The sequence below is a fragment of the Styela clava genome, chromosome 1, assembly GCF_964204865.1.
Source record: "Styela clava chromosome 1, kaStyClav1.hap1.2, whole genome shotgun sequence".
Classification (NCBI taxonomy): domain Eukaryota; kingdom Metazoa; phylum Chordata; class Ascidiacea; order Stolidobranchia; family Styelidae; genus Styela; species Styela clava.
In genome coordinates this window covers 1,800,209-1,817,272 of record NC_135250.1, presented here as the reverse complement: position 1 = coordinate 1,817,272, position 17,064 = coordinate 1,800,209, and the positions used below count along the sequence as shown (strand labels likewise).

The 17,064-nt window shown below is 36.9% G+C and overlaps 1 protein-coding gene across 1 annotated transcript in view; it reads left to right on the top strand.

Moving 5' to 3' along the window:
* Positions 1-17,064, top strand: part of LOC120348385 (uncharacterized) — a 38,149-nt gene that overhangs the window by 15,664 nt on the left and 5,421 nt on the right. Inside the window, exons 8-9 of the mRNA XM_078116057.1 lie at positions 11,062-11,182; positions 16,678-16,807. Of these exons, the coding sequence (XP_077972183.1) occupies positions 11,062-11,182; positions 16,678-16,807 (251 nt within the window). The remainder of the gene's footprint in view (positions 1-11,061; positions 11,183-16,677; positions 16,808-17,064) is intronic.

Here is a 17,064-nt window from a genome sequence, read left to right as displayed (position 1 = left end):
TTATTTTGATTGGTTGATTCCGAATCCCATTATGTTCAAACAATTCATGCTCAACAAATTGAAAACACCTTGTGAAATGACCTTATCAAGCAATGAAACTAGGAAGAACGGAGTTTTCTTATAAAGTAAAATCAATTTGCGCCTAGCATTGTGACTCATCCAACTGCCCGTGGTCAGGAACCGTTGCTATAAGCTATAATCTTGTCCAACTTAAAGATATTCTGTATCTCAGACCATGCCGGGCCAGTGTTTTATGAAATGTGGAACGAAATGTAGATCGTTTGCCATAAACCATGGAGTATAATATTACCTGATATAGTTGGGTAATTTTGCTATTTTTTTTATTTTATGTCAGTGCTAATGGTGATTCACAATATGCGGTTATGTATGTTTATGATACAATAAACAATGGTTTTCGTTCAATCTGTCAGATAAGCAATTAACTCACATTCATTTTCGGCCTCGCCCATTTTTTACTAAGCTTAGTGTCTTTTCGAAAAATTCTCCTTTGCGGAATTCAATTCGCCAATCTGCTTACCTGACAATAAAGTTTAGTTTTTTCAAGTCAAATTATTTCAGGTGATGACTGCTTTGAGCGAACTATGCAATTTATTGTTGGTACCATTTGTTCAATTAGTTATTAAATATAAGACTAAACTTGACGAAAATAATTTGAATGTTCGAATATGCTCGACTAAAAATAACGTTGAAATTATAGTTATCGTTGCTTAATTGTGTCTTTGAGAATTACACTCGTTTAGGCGAACTTTTGTTGACTGTGACTCGATTCAGTAATTTAGCCTCAGATATTCGAGAAATTTTTTTTTAGAATGTGTTTGGAAAAGTGAATTATACGGCTTGATCATGTTGCCATTACCATCCATGTTGCTATATCGAGTTTTATGATTGTTTTCCCGCATTATCAAATTTTGTCAAAAAATGGCACTGCTTTGTGCAATTATCTGTTGGGCCCGACTCTTTAGGATATATTCGCATTAAGAAGTTCGAATTTTTTTTCCAGAATGTCTTTAAAATGGGTAATTATACGTGTTTGGCAATTCCTGGTAATCTTATTTTAGAATATATTCCATATTCAGCATTTTTAGAATGTATTAATCATGTTAGATTATACGACGCGTCGTCCATGTTATGTCTATTGGGCTCCAGTGATATTATAACACTGTAAAATTTATTAAGTGACACTATACAGCCGCAGTATAACCAAATTAGGACGTCACATATTGAAGTTTTGATAAAAATCTCATTTTTGTGAAAGTTTGATTCTAACAGTCAAAATTGAAAATGGTCACAAGGCACAACCCAAAATCAAAACTGAAAACAGGTACAGCTATGGAGCCCAGACCAAAAGATGGCCCAGGATCACAATAACATAGAATCAAAGAAGTCGGTTTCGGAAAAACACAATTTGAGACAATTTGATTTTAGTGCGGCGATGCAAGCTGTCTAGAAAAGGGCGTTATTAAAGAAAACTTAGAGATTTTTCAATCAATCGATAATTTTCTTCCAAAATTATATCATAAGTTGTTGCATCACAATGATTAAAAGTATTTCTGGAAAGCATCCGGTCACGTGACCTGAATAACTTCGTCTGAAAATTCAAATTGATTGATGACAGTTTTCCCGCCTAATGATCGATGATATTGTGACGTTACAGAAGCATGATCTTTATTCATTTATTAGAAATCTTTCAACAGAAACGCCTAACAAGATAATTACCGTCCAATGGAGAAATGTACCAATTTCCAGACCACAATTTCTTAAAATTTGGAAATCTGAAATTATCAAAATCGAAGTTATAACGAAGACTTTCTGCGAACGGGCAATCAGCTCGAGATAAAGCATTCTGATTATTGGACACGAAGTATGTTAAAAATTCTCGTTAAAAAAATCGCTTTTCTCATTAGACTGTTATTACTTTTATTTATTCCAAACTTTGTCGGCTCCATGTTATTCGTTTTTCGTTTCCAAATTTTGTGTGATGATGTTTTCGAAATTAATAAGAATTATTTGTAGCGGTTCTTCGACCTCTATTGTGCTACACCCGTGCTACGCGAAAATCGGAATTTTTTTCACCGTACCGTACAGCAAGGCGTATATATAACACACAATAGATCAGGCAGTGCTCTGTTAAAGGTAGGTAGACTACAGCTTCGCTTTGGCTTTCGTTTCCATATATTGGAGCATCGCTCTCTTGTTTGTATGAGGCATTCTACTCCTTCGTTCTAATCAAGGCATTAGACAAGCATATGCTGATACATAAAGAACTTTTGGTGCTCCCGAAGTATGCGAACCAAGATGGCGGACATCGGAACGTAACATGGGTAACAGGTTAGGGTTAGGCGATAATTGTTTTCCAATTTTCCTTATTTTAGTCCTATAATCAGTTCAAAGACTAGCCAAGAGCCTCCCGTAGTATTTATACCAAAAATTATGGCCTAACCCTAACCTAGTACACATATTACATTCCGATGTACGCCATCTTGGTTCGCATACTTCGGGAGCCCCGAACTTTTTGTAAGAACCAGAATCCTATTAGGCATGTAGTGTGACAGGTCATAGTAAAATCGTTTAATTCAACCAAGTCGTTAAATAAAGTAATTTTAATGTAACCAGGGACATTAATCAGTAAGTCACATAATGCTTTTTTATTTTTATTCTTATACATTTCTTATAGCTCTCCGTAAATAATAGTCAACCTTTTCAGCGGATAATAACATCAGAACCCCTTAATTTCATTGGACACTGTTCCCAGTTTGGTGGAAGGTAAATTGCCACAAAAACATGCTTGAAAGTGTAGTGAGAAGTGAATGTTTTCATAGGAAAACATCATTTATAAAATTGTTTGCAAGGTAAAAACTAATCAAAATATTCCGCAAATATTATGACAAATAAAGGGTGTCCAGAGCTTTGCTCGGAACAGGCTTTTAAGGGCGTTTCGTTTGAAGATTATTCATTATTTATCTATGGTTGTCATGAATCATAAAAGATTCTCGTCCTTTCTTAAATACAGAGCTACTTTCCTATCAGTGATTTTCGAAAAAATAATCTCAGAGCGTGTCGTGAACCGCGTAGCAGACAAAAAAATTAACAATATAGTGACGTAATTGTACCAGCGCAATATTTCACGTATTGCGTAATTTAACTTATTGTATAATCGTAAAACTTGAAACGATTCGTTAAGTTGTTTTGTAATAACATTTAAGGCTCTCAACGGACTCGGACGCAAAATATCTGACAATTAAATTGGCTCAATCTTGATCCTATGAACGCGGAAAAAAATGGTTTAACGAAATTAAACTAATTTTGTTTGAAAATATTTTTTTTTTATGATTTGTCCTTACAGGCCTTTGTTAGATCCAAGTGCCATTTGTGTCTTGTTCGAATAAAAAGTGGGAATCGCACAGTGAAAACGCGCAGCGAGTTAATGCACATAGTTTAGAAAAAGAAACAAAAACGCTCACAAATTCGCTCAAAAATATTCAAATCCAGTCTTAACGCGCAATGAACCATCATTCTCAATATTGACTGCCTCACTTGCCTGCATCTACTCTCGGAGTACGAGTCTCCTTAACTTTGAGTGAATGCGTATTACCTCAAAAAATTATTAAAATTATATTTACCTATGCTAGTAATAGGTTCCCACTATTCGCGCAAATTTCGCAATATTGCTTCAGCGTCCAGAATATTGCAATAAATTGAAGTTCCTCAATCTTAATTTACCGCGTCTTTGTACAGAAGGATGGCAATTATCAAAATAATATTTGTTGAAACGATACAAGATAGAATTTGGTACAAAAAGCCCGCTAGGCTTCCAATTTGGCATGTTTTATTGTAATATTCACCTCATTTTATTTTTAAGAAAAATCTTATTTCTCAATTAAGATGACTTCGCAAAAAAACTTCAGATCAGTTTGATTCTCCGCCACGCTATGACGACATAATGCATGTTATAAAATCAATGAAGCTTGGCATGAACTGGAATCATTTTTCAGTTTCGCTTATCAATTTGAAAATTTGTGGAATTTGATAGGAAATTCTCGCTGAAGAAAAAATGCGTGTAGATTTAAGTAGCAAGGAAATAGCTGTTTCTTAATAGTTGTAATTTAGGTATGGGCGACAGTTTGATGTTGTGACGTCATATAGTGGGACGTCATAGCCAGGAATTTTATAGGATATACTCGCTTTGTAAAATAACGCCCGTAAATTTAGGTAGAAAGGAAATGCTATTCCATAAAAATTCTTTAAGTATGTATGGATGGTTGCTTGATGCTGTTACGTCGTAAATTGATGACGTCTTCGCTGTTGATGAAATTTTAAAGCAACCAGTACATTTCTAACAGTTTTTTTAAATGTGTGTGCTCATCTGTTTGTATTGTGACATCACTCTATGATGACGTCACCACTGATGAATAAATTTGTAATAATTTCACCAAGTTCATTCAATTTTAATTCAGTAGTAACGTACAAATGCGACCAACGAGTTGATCAATCTCATCGGTCGTGAGAAGGTTAATATTTTATTCAAACAGATACGGAGTCACTTGAAGTTATTGTGTTGTCATAAGACAACTTGATAACTGACTGCTGATTTTACGGCTTATTCGAGCAGTTGAATGCCATTGGAATTAAGCATACGATTAGGTGTGGACGAAATTCAAATGTGCCAGCAAAGTGATTTGTAGTTATGACTACTAGTCGTATTAATTTTCCAACGAATTAGTATGAAAGGAGTTAGCAGTTTTTCTATCTGGGCATAATATTGGTCTTGAGATACGATGAGCTAGAAAGGATGTTCGAGATAGACTATAGAATCCTGATATTTGCGTAAAGATCTGTTCTGGGGCTTAGTTAACTAATAATTCATTTTGAACGTTTATGGATGACATATATTGACTTGAACATAGCCGTAGCCAGGGATTTTCAAAGGAAAGGATTCTGAAATCTCACTGAAATAGGCAAGATAGACCGTAACAGCTATGCGGATCCTGGTTTGTCTTGAGGGTCCGAAAAGCTTTTCGAGCAGATTTGTATGTATGATACAGGGTAACGCTTTACATTTCAAAAGGGTGGGGGATGTACCGACCCTCAAGCCTTGGGTAATTTTCAAAGGGGGGGGGGGGTCTGAAAATTTTATTTTGCAAAGTTAGATCGAAACAGCTAGCGGCTCCGATCGAATGCTGGAATACGCGCGTTTTTATTAGTCTTGGGGTCTAAAAAAGAACTTGAAGCTACGGGAATTTGCTATCTATGATACAGAAAAGTGATTTTAGTTTTTTTACATTTCAAAAAAAAAGGGGGGGGTTCGACCCGCAAAACCACCCACCCGGTTACGCCACTGCTCTTGGATTTGAACTGTTCTTTAGCTTCTAACTTCTTTATCCCCAAACGATTTTTACTGACGCGTAATAATCCACTGTAATTCGATTTAACTGTGGCTCTTAGCGTTCTAGCGGTTCTTTAAAAACAAAAAAAATCGGACGGATTGTATTTTCTGCGTTTTATGTGTATTACTTGGAATTCTCACTGAATGTAAACTAATTTTTCGGCAGTATATTTTTTTCTGAGTGTTGACGCTGTCCAGACTACGTCGAGCTGATTCTGAAACACTAGTTGTAGGCAATCGTGGCACGAATAAAGAGCATGCCATCTATATTTGGCCATCGTTGGCCTAAATTTTTTTAAAGAGGAGTTCAGGACTGCTTAGTGAAATAGGCGCAGTACTGTATTGGGTGTTACGCTTAGTTAATTAAAGGTTTGTGCGTGCTTAAAATACATAGCCATGTCGCTAGAGCAAGGATTCTCAAATTGGGGGGGGGGGGGGGGACATGGACCAGTTGCAGGATGAGGATGATTTTTAGATAACATTATTTTAAAAAAACATGAAGATGTGCAGTACTTTTATTTTAATCATTAACAATTCCAATTATTAATGTTCAAAAAATTCAGACATTTAAATTACTGCTGTTTTTGTTATAAAATTCATCAATTTGAGCCGAGCCGGGCCTGCAAAAGCAGCGAAACCTAACCTCGCTATGAATCAATTTTTGGTACTTCTGAAGTATGCGCACCAAGATGTCACACAACCTGAACCCTGACCTGGTACACAACCTGAGTTCAGGTTGTGCGCCATCTTGGTGCGCATACTTCAGGAGGTCCCAATTTTTTTATCTGATTCTTTCCATAATGTCAATCATAAGACTTGTTTCATATTTCTTGTATAGAATTATTACTCGGAAAAAATCCAGACATTCAAATTACTACTGTCATTGTTAAAGATCATTTGTTCAGATTATAGAATAATTCAGTTATTCTGGCCCTAGCCTGCAAAAGCAGCGAAACCTAACTATGAATCGATCTTTTTATCTGATCCTTTCCATAATGTCAATCATAAACTTGTTTCAGAATGTTCTGTGTATATTACCAGGAAACCGTGAAACTCGTTAACAAACTTTTTTTCTCATCTCGCCCGTAACTGTTGCTTATTTTGCCACAAACAATGAACGACCGGTGTCTAATTTCGGTAACAAAACATACCGGCTTTCCAACCGGTTTTTAAGTCGATTATGTGAACCTTCATCGCGTTGTAATTTGTAATTTTCTGAAAGATAAACAAGTCGTATATAATCTGATGCAACGAGTCAAAGAGATTGGGCTTAGAGATCTTGATGGATATTTTCTTTAGCGGCGATTAAATTAAGTTAGTTTATGTTTCATTTTCATTATAAATGCCCTTTTTCAACGATTTTTTGAACAGTGTCTACCCTACGTTAACTGAATGCAAACATAATCTAACAAGACGAGGAAATGTTTGACATGGCGACTTTCCGCTTTATTCAACTCTGCTTTGAATTACTTACCATTAGAAAGAGCTGCCTTCTACTTGCCATACAGTAGTCCAGTGACGTATACATGACGGCATAAAGCCCTGAAAAAAAAAATCGTTCTTCTAATACTTAGCTGGCGCTTGGGGGGATGAACTGTCAAAGCCCCAGGCTTCATGTTAGATTCGATTGGGAGGCCGAAATACGAAAATTCTATCTGAAAGTTATTGAAGAATTTATCAAAACACATGTTCCATATCACCTATCGCCAAGGGAGTTGTCTAGACGAGTAATCGCAAACTACACGGGGGAGTTAGTCAACGGTTTTCAAGGTTACGAACAACCTTGTGGTGTTAAGTTAATTATGTGTGATCGGGTATGTGTGACATATTGCGTAATTTTAGGTACAGTCTATATTTGGTGGATATATTGAGCGTTGCAATAGAGCAGGAGTGTGTAACCTTCAATACAGGAGAACCAGATTGAAATAACAGGATGAAACCGCGGCCGCACTTTTACTCAGCATAGGCTTTCTAGTAGTTGCAGACACAAACATTATGGTTATTGATCTTGTGACACACGTTGTTCGCTCTGCGCAAGCTCAGAAAAAGGCATGGCACCATTCAAAAGTGGCGCTTCTCCGCGAGCCGCATTAGTTTTCCTCGTGGGCCGCATTTTGTCCGCGGCCGCAAGTTGCACACCCCTGCCAAAAATGCAAGGAAATTATAATTGGAATAGTCTAGTATGGAGGGAATAAATAATTGGCGATAATGAAAGCGATGTATATTTTTTAGGAAATACGCAGTGAATTATCTGTTTGCAAAGACTAAAATTTTCCGATTTGAACACCCGATATATAGGTGGTGCTCATGGGAACATAACACCAGCTATTCATTTGCTCATTTATGTTATTCTTAAAGTCTTGCGAGACGAGTGCTTGTGAAATGGTAGATTCCAAAACTTTGCAGTCACCACAAGACTTCTGGCTCAACGGTTAAACTAAGACTTCACAACCTTTTTTCGCTGTCCACCACTAAATTTTTATTCAAAGTCATATGAACCCCTAAGTGTGTATTGGAACTATCTAAGTTAAATCACTTGCTGTCTTAATAGAACTATTCAATTTTAGCATACTCGGTATTATTGCCCTATTTAATTTTGGACAGCCAGGAAGGTTTTAGCAACTCGGTATTATTACCCTATTCAATTTTGGACAGCCAGGAGGGGGTGCTATGACAACTTAGCGTCCACCTGGGTCACGTTGAGGAGCCCTGAGTTAAAGCATTATTCTTAACTGTGTTGCCGTCGCAGGTCTCTGGTTCAGAGTTCAACCCCATGTTCACCATCTTACCCACTGCGTGATAATTGGGGTAGTTAATGCCGAATGGAAAAAAATTTCCTGTTCTAGCAGTTCCACGTTCGGGCAAAAGGCGTCGTGTCAAAAAAAAATGTTGCAATATTTTTGTTTAATGTGTCATCGTTCGCTGAGCAGTTTTGCATTCCGTACGCGTGAATAGTCTGATTATATTTACGAGATATTTTCTATACTTTGTTTCATAACAATACATGAGTAAGAAAATCATTGTTTTTATAGATTTTTCATTGATAGGTCATAATAAGGTATTGACGTAATTTATTTATTGAGTCATAATCAAAATCTGGAATGGAATTTTTTGAATTTGAATTTAATTTACATGGACGTGTAAAAATTGCGATTGGTCGCTGCGGTAGATGTTATCCAATGAGCGGTCCCGACTGTGTCCGTTAATATTTCCGCCAAAGAAGATCCACCCTTAAAATGGCTGAAATTTAGTTTGAATATTTCGTTGAAAATTTTACAATGGCTTAAACATTTTGGCCGTATTTTTTGCGCGTGGAAATTTTTTTGGCATCTTTTTGACATGACAGCGGAACGAACTGTCTTTTATATTAATTATTATTTAATTGTCCATGTTATTTGATTAACTTTGATTTTTTCCGCATGATCGGGTTTTCAAAGATGAAAGTGTTGTGCTTCTAATGTTAGCATATTTCTGAATAATATTAGAAAATGTCATCAATTTGGTTTCTGTAAGACGAATCACATTTTATTCTCTGATTGGTCCCGTATGTGTTCAATGCAAGAATGATATAACGAAATAATAATAATCGTTTGAATATAAAAAAAAACATCAAACTTTAGCTCACTTTGAGGTTTTTCTAAAAAGATGCTCTGCATTTTCCTAGTAATATTACTAGTTGGATCATAATACGAGGCTATTTATCGCTTAATTTATCGCCCAATTATCAAGCAATGATAAAAAAAAATTGTCTCCAAACGGTTTTCCAAAGCGGTGTTTATCTGCGCATGTACGTTTTTTGCTATAATTGTTGGTTTAATCATAGCTGCATTTGAAACACTGGTGAGCTTTTCAGTTTGAGTTTTGCCCAAGTTCAAATTTCGTGGAGATAAAAATATCGTTTTCTAAGAAGGTTTTTGTCTAAATCGAATCTCTAAAAAGGCTACGTTGTGATACCGTAAACAAACATCTACGTTTCGACATGGATTAACTCCGTTATAAATTACGCTTCAGGCAATTAAACATTGTCAAAAACACGATAGATTTTTAGCAGGAACAGTTATTTAATAAGAAAACTTTTCTGCTTTATTTTTGTCACACTGGGGGCACTCCTTTCACCAACCAAATAAGATTCACGAACGTCACGAATTTTAAAATATGACGTCGGAAATATCGGTATTAAAAACACGATCGATTTTTTAGCAGTAACAGTTATTTAATGAGTTAACTTTTCTGCTTTATTTTTGTCACGCTGGGGGCACTTCTTTTACCAACCAAATAAGATTCACGAACGTCACGATTTTTAAAATATGACGTCAGAAATATAGGTATTGTGTCACAAATCCGTATTTAGTAATGTTGAATTGTAATCCAACAAAAAATTATTATTACGTCTTCAATTTCCGGATGGGTTTTCAACTACGATTTGTATTTTTATTGTTTCGCAGCTGCGAGTTCACGTTCGCGCTTCTTTCGAATCTTTTCTAGAAGCCAATACCACGTGTCTTGGGTCTAACCTCACATTAATCAGAATCATATACTCCGGATATATGTGCCATTCGCGATATACAAGCGTTCAGTTGAGGGTTGCATTCATTTGTTAGTAAAATTAAGCTCAAACGAATTTCAGAATCAGTGGAATAAAAGAAGTATTGCAAAGCTGTATTATCGTTATAAAAACCAGTTTCAAGATGTTGAATTCGGCATGGTTATGATGCAGAATAGTGAGATGACAAATAAATATTTAAGTTGGGTGCGTTGGAAAACTACAACATAGTAATGTATTTATACACAGCAAGCAGACTCGTCTTGGAGATGCCCAAGATAGGTAATTAGACCCGGCCTGTTCGCAGAAGCGCAGCCAGAAATTTTCACAAAGGGGGGGGGGGGTTAAAAAATTTCTAATTGCCAAGTTAGATCAGTGTGGTCCAAACCCAGGCCCGCGGGCCACATGTGGCCCGCCGCTTCATTATCTGTTGCCCGCGTCACATTCGGAGAGTAATCAAAAAATAGCATTTCGTGTTGTTTTGTAATAGAATAAATCAGAAAAAATCTTTTTACATCACATTGTTACATCACAAATGTCACTGAATTGACTACTGATATGGCTAGCTGAGGCAACTAGCGAAGTTGAATGATGTGCTTGACCGTCTAAATTATTATCTGGCTTTCTATCTTTTTGGTTGGGAATATATGCTCACAATAGAAAACTAAAAATCTAATGCGGATTCTATTAGCCTTGGATGGCTATGTCTGATAACTATGTGTTTGCACAATAAAAGTGTTTGTTTTGTATTGCACTGTTTACCTATTCTTGGCAGTTGGCACTATTGTGGCCCGCGAGCAATGCAAAAATAATTTTGTGGCCCGCAGATCTGACGACCTTAGACTACCCTGAGTTAGACCGTAACATCCAGCAGGCCCCGCCAAAGGCCGAGTCACACAACGAGTCAAATTAAACCCAGCATGACAACCTTTGCATGGCAGCAAATTTTATAATACATTCGAAAGGACGAGATTAGAGTTTTCACTTTGTTGTAACATATATTATAAATGTGTATCAGCGTTTATATTAAGATCACTATATGACGTCACATGTTACGTCACCAAATATTGTGTTACGCAAGTGACGTCATGTATGTATTTTCTGTATTTTACAGGTGACACCATGTACTCCTAACCCTTGCTTAAATGGCTGCCAATGCAAATTATCAGCGAGGCATGAAAGCGGTTTCTTGTGCTCTGGATCTAAAGCCAATCTCGGAAGACTATGTGATATTGGTAAGTAAATAATTAAGTTGGTTGGCGTGGATTTGATTCCCGTCGGGGGTGGGAAAGGGGCAGTCGGGTTGACGCATCTATCGTTGGATCACGCAGCTGGTATGTTACGAGTTTTTATACGATTTAGTTCATACTTATGCTTTGTTGCCTTCCCCCTAAACCAATATGGTCTGGTACCCGCACGAGAGGCCTTGTATCTATATCATTTACATGGTTTCAGAAGCACTTGGACTTTCAGTGGCCGTACGTAACTTTTCAAGCACATAACCGTATTTCTCTCTCAAAGTTAGTTTTAGCAAATTTTATCATTTTATGTCCTGTAAGTTTGTAGAGAAATGAGTTTCCTTTACTTCTGAATGAGTGTCCGTAACTTAACTTTGCTCAGAGATGAGTCTGCTTTAACTAAGAGTGGATGACCGTGACTTTTCTCATATGTGAGTCTCTTCTGGTTGAGTGCCCGTAACTTTGCTCAGAGATGAGTCTTCTTTATTTCTGCTGAGTGAGTGCCCGCAACTTTGCTCAGAGATGAGTCTTCTTTACATCGGAATGAGTGCCCGTAGCATTAACTACTGAGTAAGTGCGCATAATTCTCTATAGTTTTAGTGGTCGTCCGAAATTTTGCTTAGAAATGAGTTTCCTTCACTGTATAGAGTTTCAGACCCGTCAAGAAAAGAAATGATTGATATTTTACGACGCCCTCGATATTTTTCTTCATTTCGCAACCTCTGGGTTATATTATTTCTCACCGCCATAAATGGCATTCTTCTGAGAATTGCGTCTCCTAAAATCGCTGTGCGTGTGGGTTCTATTACTAGACTACTTCGCCAGAAATATTTTAGTTTTGTACGCATTGACCATAGATGGCCAGTGCTTGATTTTGATGTTTCATCTGTGGCCATGCTTGGGAAGTTTTTAAATCAATTATTATGGTTCCAATTGCTTCCTAATCGAATCGCAACTTCGTACGCTAAAAAAGTTTGGCGTCGAGTATTGCAAACGTTCATTATGTAGAAAACTGGTAGGACTCGAGCGATGTCCAAAATTGTTCGAATATAGTTAAATTCGAGTAAAATAGTTAGATTTAGTGGATTCTTGGTTTTTGGATAAAAAATTGGATATTTTTTTTTTCAAATTTGTCGTTTTAAGCATTTGACATAAAATTGGCGGACAAAATTTGGATTTTATTGATTTCTGAAACTGCGAAAACGAAAATTAATCATAATGTTCGACTTCACTATCGTCTGCGCGTTTGTTCGACCGTCAGTATATTTTGGCGGGCCTTTTTTCGTTACTGTTACGTAGCAGTGACGTAATTTTTGGATGACGTAGTCAGGTTGGGGTTAGGAATGATATATTAAAAAATTGTTGAGTCACACCCACTATTACTACTAAAAATACTTGTGGTGTTAAAATATACCCCAAAGGGACCTGAAGTATGCGCACCAAGATGGCGCACAACCTGAACTCAGGTTCTGTACAAGGTTAGGGTTCAGGTTGTGCGACATCTTGGTACGCATACTTCAGGAGTACCCCCCAAAGTGTCATGCATACTAAATACGATTCTTTGTGAAATTTTTCTGCTAACTGGTTTATACCGCATACTATATTTGAAAATATTTTCAATGTATTTTGGAATCCTGGTTATTCGTTCCTGCTCATTGATCGGTATATTACATCTGGTTTCTAATTTCATAATTCGTGATCTTATGGAAATAAAAACAGCCTAAAAGTAAACGTAAAAACCGAAAATTCCTACAAATTCACTTTTCTCTTGGAAATATTAACTTAAAAGTCGATTTAATGTAAATATGTACTTCGCGCTATTTGAAAAATATTCGATATTCGTTGCGTCACTCGTCACCAGAGTGTTAATAATTTCTCCCGCCAAAATCGCACTACATTGCCAACTGCGTGTTGCTGCGATAAGCAGTTTATTATTTCCGCCTTCTTTGAATTGTTCCCGGTTCAAAGGTTATCACCTGCCAACCATGGGCTATATATGTAAAACAATAAAACACCATCGATTCGAGCTTGGCCGGTTTATATAAGTTAACTGGCGTATCGCAAGGCTCCTATTTTAACAAACATTTTCCAATGTAATGTTTCTTACTTAGGAGTTGGTAGCAGGCAGGCTAGGATTTTGCGTTAGTTTTCTATTGGTGAATGTTAGGTTTGACTTTACGACTGTTTTTATAAATGTAATTTCATATTACTTTTGGTGAATTTTTGAGAAGGGATGAGAAAAGGGTACGTCCTTTTTTTCGGAGCGGATAGGCAAGTCAGTATTCACATTAAGATTAAAAATGAGATAGGCTTTGATAACAATTTCTGGGAATGTTTTTTTTTTTTTAATTTGAGTTTTCGTCGGCATATTCTTCTACCCCTGTTTTACCGACTGCATTACAGATTGGGGTCTCCTTTTGTAGTTCCAAATAAAAAAAAATGGGCGCTCCCGAAGTATGTGCACCGAGATGACGAACAACCTCAACCCTAACCTGATACACATACTATGTTCAGGTTGTGCGCCATCTTGGTGCACAACCTGAACATAGTATGTGCTCCCCCAACTGGAAGTCCAAAAATTGGTTGAGACGGTTTCTGAAATCCGATTTTAAAAAAATTGCCGAGGGTATATTGTAATTAGTAACGCCATTGCATTGCTGCGTTGTTTGTTTAAATATACAAAGCCCCTTTGAAATTATTTGAAGTGGAATTTTAAATAACTAAGAGTTCTTAACGTCCAAGATACTGAGTTAGCAATAAAAAGCATTGTGCAGTAATTTGGGTGTATTGAATGTAAAACCGTGTATCAAATATTACGTCATATTCGAATATGAATACACTACATTAAACCTATAAATTTTGTACGTTCAATATTGCGTCACATATTAGATATTACGTCATCAAATTTTGGTGACGTCATATTCCTACATGGATGAATATTATGCAAACGACCTCGTGATCTGTAGTAAGCATTTAATATTCCGAGTGAATCAGCCTTTGTAATGGTTTCTTCACAAAGGAGTAAAATACAGTGAGCGCCTTAGTCATAGTAAAACTGCAACTTGGCAAATAAGCGCGGTTATAGTTTCCATACAATCTCTTCACAATTTCAATTTTGTTAGGAAGTTGGTTCTCAATATATCTCAACCAGGTTTGTTGTTTTTTAATCAGTAATTGTTGAATTGTTTTTACTTCATTTAATACATCTGTGAGGGTCAAAACAATATATGGTATCGATAAATCCCTTTGCAATTTTTAAGAATTTATGGACACTCTATATTTCGATACATTAGAAAATAGGCTTCGAAATTCAGAGGATTCGAGGATTTTGCTCATAACTTGTGACCAAATTGGTTCGCGTTTGGTTAGTTATGTTGCAATCCTAGAAAGATATTTTGAATAATTGTTATTTTTTTACAAAGGGAGTATATATTATGCAGAGTGGGATTTAGTCATGTAAAACTGCAACCTGGCAAAGTGAACGATTCTATATTTTAATACATTAAAAATAAGCTTTGTCAGTATTAAGTTTATTTCAACAGCGAAAACAGGATGCGTACTAAGGGGTATGTTCGTATAAGAAACTCGTGATAAAATTGCTTAGTGCGTTTCGGCGATATTGGCATCTTTGGTAAGATATTTCGGGTTTCAGTCTCTGCTATGTTTTTTATGGGCTATTATTATACTAACCGAGATGTTAGATAAGACTCCGCACTTGAGTATTCTGCGTGCCCGTGTGAGATGCTTCTGCAGAATGTCATTGTTTCGCTAAATAGGTGAAAATGTTTTTTTATGTGTTTTTTTTTTATCGCTGCTCAGTAACCATTACTGGTTTATAGCGTCTGAAATGCATCTTTCCTTATTCTATATATACAATGTGTAATTTCGGTATGCGTAAAAATAAACTACTGACTGAATACAGCGTAAACAAGGACTCGCAGTAGATTTTTTTACGCGTAGGCCCATGCTCATATTGAATCTAAGTTTTTTTGTCTTCGTTTCAAATTGCTTTATATAGCCTTGCTGTGAGAGACAGGAAAACAATCTCAGGGTATCATGGTTTGTGCAAAGGCCATTTGCCTCCTTGTGTATTTCAGGAGGCAATCAGCTTTTCACACGCAATGTTCACCCAGTATCAACGACAGCATAAAACTATTCACAATTCTACTCTAACTAAGGCTTCGAACAAGCATTTACCAATATCTATAACAGAGGTGGGCAAGGTTTTCGAACCAGGGGCCAAAAATTTTGCCCATCTAGACTGGCGGGCCATGTAAGTGTGACGTAAAAAGTTACATTTTATGAACAATAATTACAGTGTTAAAAAAGCAAAAGTGGAAAACAATAAGTCTCGTGCCAAAACTAAATTTAATCACAATCTCAACAAATTCCTTGAGCCTTTTTTTTTTAGCTAAAACATAAAAAAATAAGTTTCAGTTTGGTTGTGGCAGCATCAGGCGGGCCAGATTTAATTACCCAACGGGCCGGATTTGGCCCGCGGGCTTTATTTTGCCCACCCCTTAATTCTACAATGACAATAATCGTCCTATCTAGAACTACTGCTGGTGTAGGGTCTTGTTCACAGCGAAAAATATAGGAAACAGATGAAATATTGTGTATCCGGTCTTACTTGGGTAGTGATTGTTTCATGCGCATTTTTATGTATCAAGTATTACGTCATAGATATTGTTGATGACGTCATAGGTCATTCCTTTATGAATGGTTATTGTGCGAGGAATCTTGTGATATCCAGGGCAATCATTAAGTCATGTTTCAGAAAACGCTGGTGATTCGTAAATTGCCAAATTTGCTGTCAAACTACACTACAAGTAATGCCCCCCCCCCCCCCCCCCCTCCAAAAAAACAAAAAAAATCGCCTCCGGTTGGATAACTCTACATTATTCCATACCGATCATTACATTGCAAGAATAGTCCCAACAAAAACGCCACTATCCATCGAAATTTTTGCTCCGCTGTCAAAATGACGAACGAAACTATGTACCTTATTCCCGAGTGTATAAGCTTTCCTTCAACAATCTATTAGCATTATTACGTAATGTCTATGTATTATTTCATAATGATCGAACAAGTATTCCTTTAATTCAATTAGCATTAAATTAGTTGTATTGAAGAAAAACAGTATTTAGAACAAAATTTCGATGTAAACCTTTCCGCTCCCAAATGTGACAAGGTAAATAAATTGATAACGCTGAACGCGAAAGATTCCGTGGATCTTTTGTACAAAACCCCGTTATGAATTTTGAAATGGGCGGACATCAGAACGTAACAGGTTAGGGTTAGGCGCTAATTTTATTTCCAATCTTCCTTATTTTAGTCCTATTATCAGTTCGAAGACTAGCCAAGAGCCTCCCGTAGTCCTAAAATTATGGCCTAACCCTAACCTAGTACACATATTACATTCCGATGTCCGCCATCTCGGTTCGCATACTTCGGGAGCCCCCTAAAATTATTTATTCGATTTCTTTTTACAGCACCTGCCGATATATTATGCGGACCTACGGTCATTGAAGTGAAGATTCCCGAATCTGTCGTCAAAGCGTATGAATCTGGGGTAAAAGGAGCGATTGTGTATTTCTCTCCTACGGCTGGAAACACTCATAGGTAAGAAAGTGTGAAAAAGCTTGAATGGATGCCAGAGGCGTAACTAGGAATTTTTCAAAAGGGAGGAGGGGGAATTCCTAATCAGTGGCGTAGCCAGGGGGGGGGGGGGGTTGCGGGTCGACAAAATGAGGGGTGGGCAAGATCGAATTTAACAATTTTTTTTAATCAGCTTCACGCCCCCTCAAAAATTGTTTACGTCCTCGTGTGGCGTGCCTCACCGTTTGAGAACCACTGTCATAGATTATTTGACTCGGAAA